The sequence below is a fragment of the Austrofundulus limnaeus genome, unplaced genomic scaffold, assembly GCF_001266775.1.
Source record: "Austrofundulus limnaeus strain Quisiro unplaced genomic scaffold, Austrofundulus_limnaeus-1.0 Scaffold146, whole genome shotgun sequence".
Taxonomy (NCBI): Eukaryota; Metazoa; Chordata; class Actinopteri; order Cyprinodontiformes; family Rivulidae; genus Austrofundulus; species Austrofundulus limnaeus.
In genome coordinates this window covers 548,572-561,449 of record NW_013952548.1, presented here as the reverse complement: position 1 = coordinate 561,449, position 12,878 = coordinate 548,572, and the positions used below count along the sequence as shown (strand labels likewise).

At 37.4% G+C, this 12,878-nt stretch overlaps 1 protein-coding gene across 1 annotated transcript in view; it reads left to right on the top strand.

Moving 5' to 3' along the window:
- The window catches only part of lrp1bb (low density lipoprotein receptor-related protein 1Bb), a gene marked incomplete in the record, with an annotated part of 232,866 nt that overhangs the window by 75,861 nt on the left and 144,127 nt on the right, over positions 1-12,878 (top strand). Inside the window, 4 exon segments of the mRNA XM_014016494.1 lie at positions 4,237-4,356; positions 4,951-5,079; positions 9,317-9,574; positions 11,112-11,274. Of these exon segments, the coding sequence (XP_013871948.1) occupies positions 4,237-4,356; positions 4,951-5,079; positions 9,317-9,574; positions 11,112-11,274 (670 nt within the window).

The window sequence follows — 12,878 nt, the reverse complement described above, 5'->3', positions numbered from 1 at the left end:
TGTGTGTGTGTGTGTGTGTGTGTGTGTGTGTGTGTGTGTGTGTGTGTGTGTGTGTGTGTTTGCAATGTATCAACAAATTAGCCTACTTCAAAGTTATCCAACACAAGTTATATAAACAAGCTTGTGAACATCAGAATCCGAATTATCTTTATTGTCATTCAAACATAACATCAGGGACGCAGTGTGGAACAAAATTGCAGTTAAGATCACCCATTCAAGAAAAGACACACATAACAAAACATGGGGGAACAGGTGAACAGGTCATGCGGCAACCAGATCACGCTACCTTTTTTAGCAGCTGGAAATACACAATAGAAAAAAAATCAAGCCCTTGTTGACATATCATCCTGGAGAGTTTCAGATAAGCATGGCAATTAAAGCCGCTGGGAGCCGAACTGAAAAACATAGTCATTTGGGACAAAACAGCCTTGAATTTTCTGTTCCTTTTTAATGTCTTAACTGCATCTCTGAAGTGGCAAAAAAAATTTCAATCAGCCGAATTTCCGGGTCTCTTGCCTTTTCACCATCTGAGGCTTCACCCAGATGTAATCCTACATGCCATAAGCCCGCTCCTGAGCTGCGATCCTCGTCAGAACCACATCCAGTTTGCGGTTTATCTCCCCCAGCTGCTGAGTCTGTGTGCTTCCAGCCCGGCACAAGCCTTCCAATGCTCCYGACAGCTTCTCAATGGCCTGGACCACTGTCAGGGTAGCTTTCACTTTTCGATAGATCACCTCCACCGATCAGCAGAAATCCAGTTATTATAAATCCAAATATATACAAATCTTCCACGTCTTCAATGGAAAGTGGTGCCAGACACATCAGGTTCCAGCCCCTCCAAGAACCACTGATACGACCAGCTACCATTCCACTCGGACAGCTTTGTTCCCCTCGTTCCAGTCGAAACRTAGAAAAAAATAGTGTCATTTGCGTTTAGAGACCAGTTGACCAAATCCATAATTCATTTTTGTTTCGGATGGTAGGTGAAAAAAGGCTTGAAAGAGCAGCAAAGCAGGGAAGGTGGGACAGGTTCTGGAGAGAGCACAAAGTATGTCCGGCTCCTCTGAAGGCTGAAACAGAAAAACATCCCTGTATGTATTGTATGTGCGTGTCTGCACGCATGTGTGTGTACATGTGTGCATTGTGAGAAAGCGCATGTTTCTTATAATCTATTTTCAAATTTGACTATTTTATAACTTGTGAATTTAGCTAGCTAATCCTAACCCTAACTGACAAAAAAAGCCAGATGAAGGCTTTCAAGTCCATGGAGGTTTATGGCACCAAAGAGGCATACTTTACCTGGAACCAAAGTCTTAGTGAGCATGTTTTCTCTCTGCTTCTGTGTGTGTACATGTTTTTGCTACCTGGTCGGCATGATTTTTGACCATTTTTTGGTACACAGCCTGGTGAGGACTCACTGTTACTTACGGAGACAAAACCCTGGTCCCAATTGGAGAAAATGACATTGGTGGGTCAGGGGTTTGGTTTAGGACTTAACATGTGAATTGAGTTTAGGTTTGGTTTAGGGTCAGGTGAGCTGTGAGGTTAGGTTTAGAGAAAGGGGTTGGGGTTAGACTAGAGAAATGCTGACAGTGTTTCTGACGTGTACCCTGCCTCTTACCCAATGGTACGCAACACTGAACATAAAGTGGTTGCAAATAAAGGAAATATTTATAAATATTGAAGATCTGATTTTCAGATCAGTTTTATTTTTGCTAAATTGGCTTTGCTGTAACAGACATCTTGAATGAAGTTGACTCAAAAGGCAAACTGCTGTAGATAAACATTCAGTGATTACTTTCTGAGAGYTTTCATGTGATATTTTGCTAATACATTTAAATTGGTCTTTCGGACCTGTTGGTGTSCAACAGATATTACTTTGTTGGGTTTGGAAAGAAACCTCTATCCAATAGTGAATTTGATGAAGAAACTGAAATGGAAATAGTCAAAAGACAACAAAGTCTCAGACTAAAACTAGCCAGCAATGTTTAAAACATGACCAACACTTAACAACTACATCATACATCTCAATACGCTGTGGAAGCTGTTAAAGGTTTGTTTGCATGCTTATGATAGCACAGCAGGACTAACTTAGCTTTAAACAGGCTTCTATTTTTACTGACGTTCAATTGAGGCACCATGCAGAGTTGTGACTAAACAAATCTATCATAATTCATGTGAATAAACAGTCCATTTCTTTAAAAAAGATGCACTTTTATTGTATTTTTATAGTGTGCTTTTATTTACATTTAGAAAATGTTTAAAGATAAAACTTTTTTGATCATACTAGCTTTGTTTTTTTTTATTTTTTGTGAAACATTTTTTTCTTTTTTATTATTTTTGACAGCTCAGTCAGTGTTAACTATTATCCTTACTCAGTCTTGATAATATAAACCAGTGTGTTTATGGTGTAAAATGTTTCAGTTCAGGATAAAGGGATMTTTTGTGTAGCAAAATATCTGCTTGACAGTTTCCCTCTTTTGAAGAGATGAGTTATAATACAATCATGGGAATTATTATAATTACAACATATCTGATAACAAGAAAAAAAACACTTTTGATGTTTTATTTATTTTTATTAAATTCTATTTTAGTGCAGCAAGTTTCAGTGATTTACTACCAAAACAACACTTCACCAGAAGGAGCCATTGAGAAGCATTCATAAACGTCAACGCAGGYACTCTGGTTATTGTGGATGAAAGGTTACTGAGCGTTTGCATTTTTGTACTTCTGTGTTTACTTGCTCTAAATCACCTCAAAAGATTGTTTGCACCAAAAAGGAAAGTGCTGTCCTTTTAAATTCAATTATCTGTCCATCAAAACCTTTCAAAAGGCTCCAAGGTCCAAAAACGCATAAAGTTCTCTCCCCCTGCTGTTTCATTGAGTTCCTCTCTAAAGCTTTTAATTTTCATTCAATGGAATTCATTTTATTGTAATTACAAGCTTTTTTGTACATTTCAGTAGAATTTAGGTTTCAGTCTTGGTTTATGTATTTTTATATAAATGTATATTTTTAATTGAATGTTAATCAGACATGACATTAGAAATAAAAAAAAACAAAAGTAGCATTGTTCTGTTGTAGAAGAAGCTGTAATTTGCCCCTCCAAACTTTCAAAATACAAGAATCCATCACATACTATTATAGTAATTTTATTATAACAAGTCACCATATAGGTTTCCACAATACTTTCACAAAAAATTAAACCTCATCATTCATTATCAGTGTGCTCTGAAGAAGTTTAGATGGTGAAATGGAAAAGCAGCTTTTAATAACCTATTGTTTCACCATGTTATCTACTAACATCCCGTTATTTCAACTTCTAAAACTAAATTCCATTGTCATTCAGAAAGTAATAACAGTTGAAGCTTTGATTGTCATTCATTCATAAACGCGGCTTGTCAAGAAATGATTATTCCTGCATGATTATAAAAACGTCTTTATATGGTTAAAACAGGAAAGACCGTTGACAGTTGATACAAAGCTTTGTATTTCAGGATGATTAATGATAATAATTGAATTTCAGCAGGGGCATACAATTTTTTGCACTGTGATTTTTAATTTTTTTTTTTTTATATTATAGGTACACATTAATCATTTATTCCACAGAATATTCATGAAGATGCAAAGAGACGTTTTTGTGTTTTACAGATCAACATTCCTCAATACAATAATCTGAAAATACACTTGACAATGCTGGCACTTCCTGATGGCTGCTACTTTGTCATTAAGTCTGTCACTGGAGGATTTCACATTACAATGTTGTTATTGGGTTTAATTTTGCCTTCAGTTGTTAGATTTCTGATTGACAGCTTAAACAGAAGATTTAAAATCTTCTGCTTTGAATTATTGAAACTTGTCTCTAACACTTTCAATTGTTCAACCTTGCCAATGCTGCTAGACAATTATTAAGAATGACATTTTGTTTCAGCTGCTCTTATTTTCTTAATTGTATCGATCCCATTGTTGACATTCACAAAAAAGGGAACATTTACATTTACTAATTTGATTTCACAGTGATCCATTGAAAATGTTGTCGTAGATTTGCATCAGACTCGTGACAGCCAGGTGATTTTATTTTCTAATTTCGTTTCAAGATGATAAGGTAGCAGCTAAGAAAGAAAGAAACACAAAATGGAAAATGAAAAAAAAATTCACAAATTAGAAAAGTAATGTTCTTTTCCGCCCAGCCTACCATTCACAATTTTTGCACACCTCTTCTTCAACCCCCCCTGCAGAGCTTTTGTCAGCCTGCCATGAGCTCCGGTGTCGCTACGGCTGCATCATGACAAGAAACGGCACCTTCTGTTTCTGCGCCGACGGCTTCGAGGTCGGTGAGGACGGAACGAGCTGCAGAGGTAAGATTCTGAAGAGCCGGGAGGGGGCTTCCTACCAGGGAGCGCTCCTCTCTTTTTCTCCTCTCAACACCAATCTCTCCTTTTGCCCTCAGCCAGACTTTTTCAGATGAATAGGCAGGAGTTGTTGGGTATATGAGAACCATCTGTCTGCAGGGAGGGCCTTATGCACGCCGTGCTTCACCACCAGCACACATTCACATGCATGCACACATTGTTTATACAGCACACATATTGTTTTATTTTTGTTGTTCTCTCTTTTAAAGCTCTTCACACATGCCACAGGCCAGGTTTCCAGCAGACAAAGAGGGCTTTGCATGAACCCCATATCAACAATATGGCTAATAATTGCATGATTGTGCTGCTGGAAGAAGTTTAACAAAGTAGCAGGACTTCTTAAATTTGATTCAAGAGCAGAATACATCAGAGAGTAAAGTTCATAGGGTACCGCAACCCACCCCAAAAGGCTCATTGGTTCTAGAAGTAATTATATTTGAAGTACCAGAGTGAGGCCAGATTAGGTATACTTTATGTATTTGGGTCATATTTGAGCACACCTAATTTGTTACAAATGACTCTATTCCTTATTTCCACCAGATCATGATGAATGTGCCAGGTATGGTGCGTGCAGCCAAACCTGCACGAACACCTACGGGTCATACAGATGCAGCTGCACAGAGGGATACATCCTGCAGCCTGACAGGATCTCTTGCAAAGCCAAACAAGGTGAGCAGCACACTTGCATCAGAAAACAATGCAATCTGCATAGTACGTGCATTTCACTTCTAATAATAAACAGTGCAGTTTTGTGTAAGAGGAGGAGAATTCCAGCTGATCAACACCCTGACGTTAACCAGGAAAGGTTGGACAAGATGAATGTGGTTTTCCATTGACCACATCTATCATCCACATGGGAACGGGTAGATGCGTTCCAGCTTGGATAATGATAAAATTAATGAGCAGAAGGTTTTAAGTGGGTTCCTTTTGGAATATTGTGTTCCAAGACAATACCAGACATCACCCTGATTTATGTTAATGGTTGTTGGCAGATCGGTAGCAAACGTGTTCCCCTGAGCAAAGCAATCTACTAATTGCAGAAATTAAACACTCAAAAAGGAAATTGTGTTTAGGTGGTCAACAGTCTGCAAGTAAATAAGGCCAATCAGTTGTGCGGTATGTTTCTGTGTCACACATGGTACCATAAAGTGGAACCAATTAATCAATTTATTTTTTTATTTCTCTTAGATCTTGTCACCACTGCCTTATATAGGTTGAAAATATCTGGAGGCCTAAAACACCTTGTTGGGGATAATACAGCAGTTGTGGTTTTTAATCACTGTGACTTATGTCCTATGAGGAATACCCTGAATATGATTACTCATAAACTTTACTGAACCCAATGCTCACATGCATTAATATTAATTTAGCAGAGGGTGATAGTTGTAGGAGCATAACTATGGGGTTACCATTAGCTGTAAAAGCTCATGAATATAAATTTGTGATAGAGCTGTGAGAGGCCAAAAGATGAGAAGCAKCAGGGTATGAAAACCATATTTATGCACCCAGAGTAGGATTGAAGTTAAAACTCTGCAACTCACATTTTTTTATTTCAGTGATTTAATCTCAGTTTCAGATCTTCCCCTTCTGACTATATTGAAAAAGTATTCATTTTTTTCTCCATCTGTGCCTTTAACTTAAATCAGACATTTTTTCATCAAGGTTAAAACTATAAATGATGTAAGTTTCAGGCAATGTTATGTGGCAAATCTTTGTTCGATTGGCTGCTAGMGGTCTTTATTGGCAAAACTTTTTCAGAAGACTAAAAGCAACACATATTTCAGAGCATTAGGCTGGCTGCAACCCCAGCCTTTTTAAAACAGAAATAAGTATTTTTAAAAAGTAGTTTTAGGTGGTTCTGTCATTGCTTTTTTTTTTTTACCTTTATTGTGCCAAAATGTTTTCTTCCTGTTGGAGAGATTCAACTAAAAACTGTAAGACATTTGATGCACAATTGGCTTTTTATGGTAGCAGTAAAATGTCAAAATAAACCACAGAGCTGCTTCAGTCAATGGAATTAAACACYGGTGTTCTTTTTTTAGGTTGTTATTTGACAAGCCTGAAAGTKGAGGCATAGGAAAAGAAAACCATCAAGAATTGTCTTTGCAGACTCAATGGACGCATACATATCACATCTTGTTATTTTAAAGAACCTTGAAATCAATGAAAATGTTTAGAATAGTAGCCATATGCTGCATTTGAGAACTCCTCTGTCAAAATGTCTTTGCAAAATCCCGTTTAAAAAAAGAGTGTGTGTCTGACTCAAACACAAGCAGTTATGTGACCCGACATTCTGATTTATTGCCTGTATTAGAAGAGCAGCCCTTGACTTGAACTTGTGCAGAAGATTGGGATAAATAGAGGCCCTTTTAAGAGGGCAAACCTGATGTCAGAGAATGTGCACGGTCAATTAAACCCATAAAGCAGCTTATTTCAGTTTTACACCATGGTCCATTGCAGGAAGATGGGTTTGGGGGAAAAAAGTCTACTTGCCTACGAGTTGAAGCTTATGTTTCACAGTTTGTTTAGATTAATCATTTCTAAGAAGCATGCTTGGGATATTAGTGAAACAGATTAAAAAATGTGTTGACTGTATAATAGTAGGGTTTTCTCACATATTAAAAACAAGTCTAGAAAAGAAAGCAGTTATGCTCGGGGCCCAAGCCAGTGCAAGCATGTTGACCAGGAGTTGTAAGGTCAATAGATCTCAAATAGATATAGGTCTCTAGAAATGGGTCGCTCTACCTGTATCCATAATTGGTAAAATTGTAAATGGACTGAAATTTTATAGCACTTTATCAAGCCCCATCGGACCCCAAAGTGCTTTATCACATACACATTTACACACTGATGGTGGTAAGCTACATTGTAGCCACAGCTGCCCTGGGGCACACTGACAGAGGTGGRGCTACCATGCACCAGTGCCATCAAACTCTCTGACCATCATCAGTAGGCAAGGCAGGTGAAGTGTCTTGCCCAAGAACGCAACAGTTGAGATGGCTTACAGGACAACTCCCCTAACCACTCAGCCACAGCCGTATATATCTTCTTTGGCTTTTTTTTTTGTTTGCCCTTTTACTGGCAGCTGCATTATTAAYACCCTTAAACCACTGTGTCAACATCATCTCAATCTGGCCTTTCAAACCTTTCAAAATATTATTTCCCAAATTTTCATCAGTGCTGTATTTCTGATGATCTCATTCCTTTTCTTTTCACATCATTTCTCAACCTCAACATCTTCAGGTCTGCCACTTCCAGTTCTGTCTCCTGTATTTTTGTCAATGCTACTGTTCATTCTACTCTTTTGTATATCTTTTCATTGGTGGGCCTGGTAGATATCCCTTCATCAGAGCTAAATAAATAAATAAATAAATAAATCAGAAGCTCTTATGAATAGTTTTTGAGTTATAAGCATTTTCATATGCCCAGTCACCCCCTTTTCAGGTGGATACCCCTCCTCAAATATGTGGTCTATTGTAAAACCGCTAGCTGGCACGGTGTGGATCGGCCATTTCTACATTCCTGCCAAATTTCATGTTGATCAGTGCAGTCGTTTCCGTGATACAGTTGACCAAAAATCACTGGGGAAAAAAATAAAATCAGTACGAAAACAACATGGGGTCACAATATGAAAGGTCTCAAAAAATCCAGTTTGAATATTACAATATGTTTCTCCAATCTTAGAACATTTTGTATCTTGTGACAGTCAAATATAGATATAATTGCTCAACAAAAATTATTCATTTTTTATATACACAAAACATAATAAATAATACATAAATAAATATGAGCAAAGTTAAGAAAAAAAGAGAAACAATGTCCGTGGAATACATAATTAATATTTTATCAGCATTTATCAATATTAATAAATACACTGCTCACACTATTTTCCTTCAGAAAAAAAATGACTGGCAGTTATTTTCAGTGATGACTTAATTTAACTTAGATTGGTTTTTAGTTTTTCCCACATTTTTATTTGGGGTGGGGGTACTTACCACTTTCAATCAGTAATTTTTGTTTGTTGTTCATTTAAAAAAATAAATGTAAAAATAAAAAAAAACTGTCTCATATCATTAATTAGCACAACAAACGCATGCTGTTTTTTCTTTTGTTATTCGTTTTGTTTTTCTTTAGAATTTACATCAAACAGTTCATCCACAAAAGTAAATCAACATTTTTTTTAGAGCCGGATGAGTCTGTAAGAGGTTTTCTTCAGTAAAAACAGAAAAAAACAAAACAAATAGATGGGCACACCTGCTGAGTCTCAATTGTTCATAAAACCTGATAATAAATTACAGTAATTATACACTGTGTGATGGAATGATTACTCACATCCAAAAGTACACAAGCTCTTTGTTTTTATAGGACAGCAGGATATGTACAATTTTAATAACATAAATAAATTACAAACAAAACAATAGTACCTTTTTTTTAAGAAGTTTGTAAGCTATGATTGTAAGTTGTGTCTTTTGAAGTAGTAATATATTTTTTGGTTAGTTTAAAGAGCCTTAATACAAACAAAAAATCCCAAGCAATTACAAAATAGGAAAGAAAACACATTCATGTTTAGGGGCATGTTATTTTTTTATTACAAGTTACCTTTTTGCACTGTTACCCACACAGCAAAAAATATGTCCTTTCTGCACATGACTTCTCCACGTTCATCACTTCCGTAAAACGTTCTGTGACAGTGACGACTTCAGAAATCACGAGTCTGATGATGTCCTTTTTTTTTAAACGGTGACTCTGTCAGACCTCACTGCACATTAAAACATTCAGGCTTCTGTATGTGATGATTGAAGAGTGAGAACAGCTTGTTCCTTGATGCTGTATTCCCAAGTGAAAATTGGGCTGCTTAAACAGAAATCGTGTGTGCCTCCTTTTTATTTTTGTCKTTTTATTCTAGATCCTGGTGACATCCATCCCGTGCTTCTTATTGGAGGCTCAGATCGTATTGTCATCACCCATCTAAACGGAACAGGCCTCCAGCCGCTGAGGTCTCTAAGTGTAAATGGAACACAAGCGCTGGATTTCCAGCACAGCCAGGAGAGTGTGTGCTGGACCCTTTCTACCGAATCCTCTGGGCAACTTCGCTGTGCTGTAATGAGGAATCTACGTGGATTCACTCGGGAACGGGAAATAAGAGCACAACAAAGTTTACAACGTATGATTTTTTTTTTTTATATACTGTCCTGTTTTGTTGTTACTCTTCTGATGGATTTCACTCACTGTTCTCAAACGGTGAGTGCTCCCATCGACGCGGAGAGGAGAAAATTACATTTTTTCTCATCTGAGGTACACATTAGACAGTGCTCTCTCGCAGACATCAGCTCTACATTATTTCACTCTATCACTCCTCTTCACACTGCAGGTTGCCTCTAGCTTCTCATTATCTGTGTGGTTTAAGACTGGTTAGCCTCAGCAGTTTCAGGATTCACCTTTATCCTGTAGCTGTCACTCTTGAACACATTCCAACACCAGTATCACTTATTAAAAAATATGCTCTTTTTCTTTCGCCAGTACATTATAAACATAACACAAAAACTCTGTGTACTAAAACATTTGCATCAGATGATTTTGCTTATACAAATATATAAGTATAAGTAAAATTATTTCAGGTAGTGATGTTTTTTTAATAGCCATATGATAAAGCTTTCATGAGTACAGTATTCTTCATCATAACTTCTTTTCCTGTAAAAGTTGATTGTCACAAGCTGCGTTTCCATTGCAAATGTGCGCAAAACTTTGTCGATATTCTAATGTCGAAAAAACACAGTTTCGCAACTGCTGTGTTTCCATTAAGTAAGAAATGCTATTAAAGTCACATGTGAATACGTTTGTTCTCGCGATAAGTCATTACAAACATGGCGGCGATGGATGTAAACACATAGCATGTTGCTAACACGACACTAGCGCTCATCATCAGAGGAGACGTCGGCATCTTTTATCGAGGCTTTCCAGAGACAAGCCCCTACTTGGGAGCGGCTACGTATGCTGTGTTTTTAGGAAATTGTAGTCGGTGAGTTTAATACTTTATTTTACTATTTCTGTGATATTACTATTACTTCTCCTTCCTGTTATCTTCTTCGTCATCATCTTTTTTGCCAGTAGAAACTGCCGGTTGTTGATCACGTGACTCCCGTGTTGCGAAAAAAGTGTTTCCATTGCAGTTTTGCAAAAAACACCAATTTCGATATGGCCGAAATACCACCTCATCCCAGCGCAAAAACATTTTGTCAAAAAACCTTTTTTTTTAAATTGACGTGTTTCCATTTAACAAATTTATATTCGAAATTCTAATTTGCACATTTTCATGGTCAATGGAAACGCAGCTTTCAGATATATTTTTTGTRTTGCCAAGAATACCTTTTGAAAATATCATTTTCGATTCTTTTTGGTCTTTCAGACAAAAAATGAGTGCAGTTTCAACTTAGATTGCTGAGTTTCAAAAATGCAGAGTTTTGCCAGTAAGATAAAGAGAAGCCACATTAAGGTGACTGTAGGATTAGCACTATTATTATTATATGTATTTTTGCAACTTCTCAAAAGAATACCAGTTAGGATATCCAGATCTCCTGCTGCTTCTGTTTTATCACAAATTTCAATCATGTTCTTTTAAATAAAAAGCAACCGAGGTGTGTACCATTTTTGTTAAGCTGCTTTGCACAATAATGTCACTTTTGTGCATTTATCTGTTTCAGACGTGGAACAGATGGCCGTTGACTGGCTGACAGGAAACCTGTATTTTGTTGACCGTGTCACGGGCAGAATATTTGTTTGTGACCGTGGTGGAGAAACATGTGTTACTGTTGTACAACTAGACCTACTGAATCCTAAAGGGATAGCCCTGGATCCTCTCATGGGGTAAGTCTACAGCAAATAATCCAACTTCTGTCAATGCTCCAYGTTTGTCATCATCTAGTATATTTTGTGGATTTAAAAACAAAACTATATTTTAACAACTGACTCTGAAAAATAAGTCTCATTCAAATATTTTTAAATGATTTTCATTTCGTTGACTCAGCCCTTTTCCCTCTGAGCTGTGCATTTTGACATGAAGCCCATCATGCTTCTGACAGCTTCTACTGTCCAGTCGTTCATCTGTATTCACGGATTTCACTGCACGTGCCACAGAAGAAAATGCCCCTGCAGGCCTTTTTCATTACAGGATTTTTGTCTTTGAAGATAGAGGGAAAACACATTTTCCTTTCAGGGAAAAAGCGCGAACAATTTACAGCATGTGGCAGACAGTCTCCTGAATCAGAATTTATTTTGTAGGATTCTTAGCATTTTTTACTACGACAGAGTGCAGAAAAGCAGCAAATGATTTAAATAAACTGCATGCACCAGCTGTATCAAACCGTGAAYCAATTATTAGCAGCTCAATCCGCTCTGCGCTCATAGTTCTCAGCTGGCAAGAAAACAGCAGAGTTGTTATATCGCGGGGACACAAGGATAGGCGTCAAAACYCGAAGTCAAAGCAAAAATGTAACAACCTTTTTCCAGGATAGATTTTGGAAACAAGTTTTACAGTTAATAATAAYGACAAACCTTTTCTCAGAAGATGAGTGCGTATTTTGCACAAAAAAATACAAACATATTCAAACTTCCCTGATARTGGAGGCACCTTGCTGCTGGTCGGAAACAGTTGTAACTCAGGCGTGACCGTTTCTCCTAAGGCCAAGACAAAACATTATAAATCTTGCATTTTAACACACTTYATAATTAATCTGAAAGTTGATGCAGAACTGCACGAGTGCTTTGTTGGTTTCTGTTTAAAAAAAAAAAAACTGTGGTTCAACAACCTGGGCTACCATTAAGCCGGCGGGTCTAATCAAAATAATTTGCTGCGGGCTTTTTTAAGGGCGTGACAGGTTTGATCTGGTTGGCTGCATCTCTTTGCTCTCATTAAATGYTGGTCAGCCGCTGGAACATGTGAATACAATGTTGCTGATGGCTCCCTGTGACTCCTCCGTTTGATGTTTTACTGTAAGTCAATGTGGTTTTTGAGTGATTTCRTGTTAGTATAACACCTGATCACACTTTAGGTTACTGGGTAGATTGATTGCGTAAGACAGAAGTTTGCTGAGCACTCCTCTTGACTCTAATTGGTGAGAAATGGGTACAGCTGTTTCTGAAGCAGTGGGCCTGAGAGAGGTCTGTCAGCCTGAATCAATGGAGTGAAAACAAAAGAAATGGGGGAGGTGTTAGATAGCAGCACAGCAGGAGGAACAGTGTTTATTGAATATGCTCTGGTTTGGCACTACACTTTTATTCTTATTTCACTCTCTTGACATCTCCCTGCCTCTCCCTTTGGTCACGGCAATTTTACTTTGCTTTTTTTTTTTTTAGGAGGCATTTATTGGACAATCCTTTTGTCTTTTGTCTGAAAAAAAGGAACATTTTAATGGTGGGATTTGTTTATTAGCAAAAAATTCATTCGTAATGCACAAAGAGAAGCTTTGCAG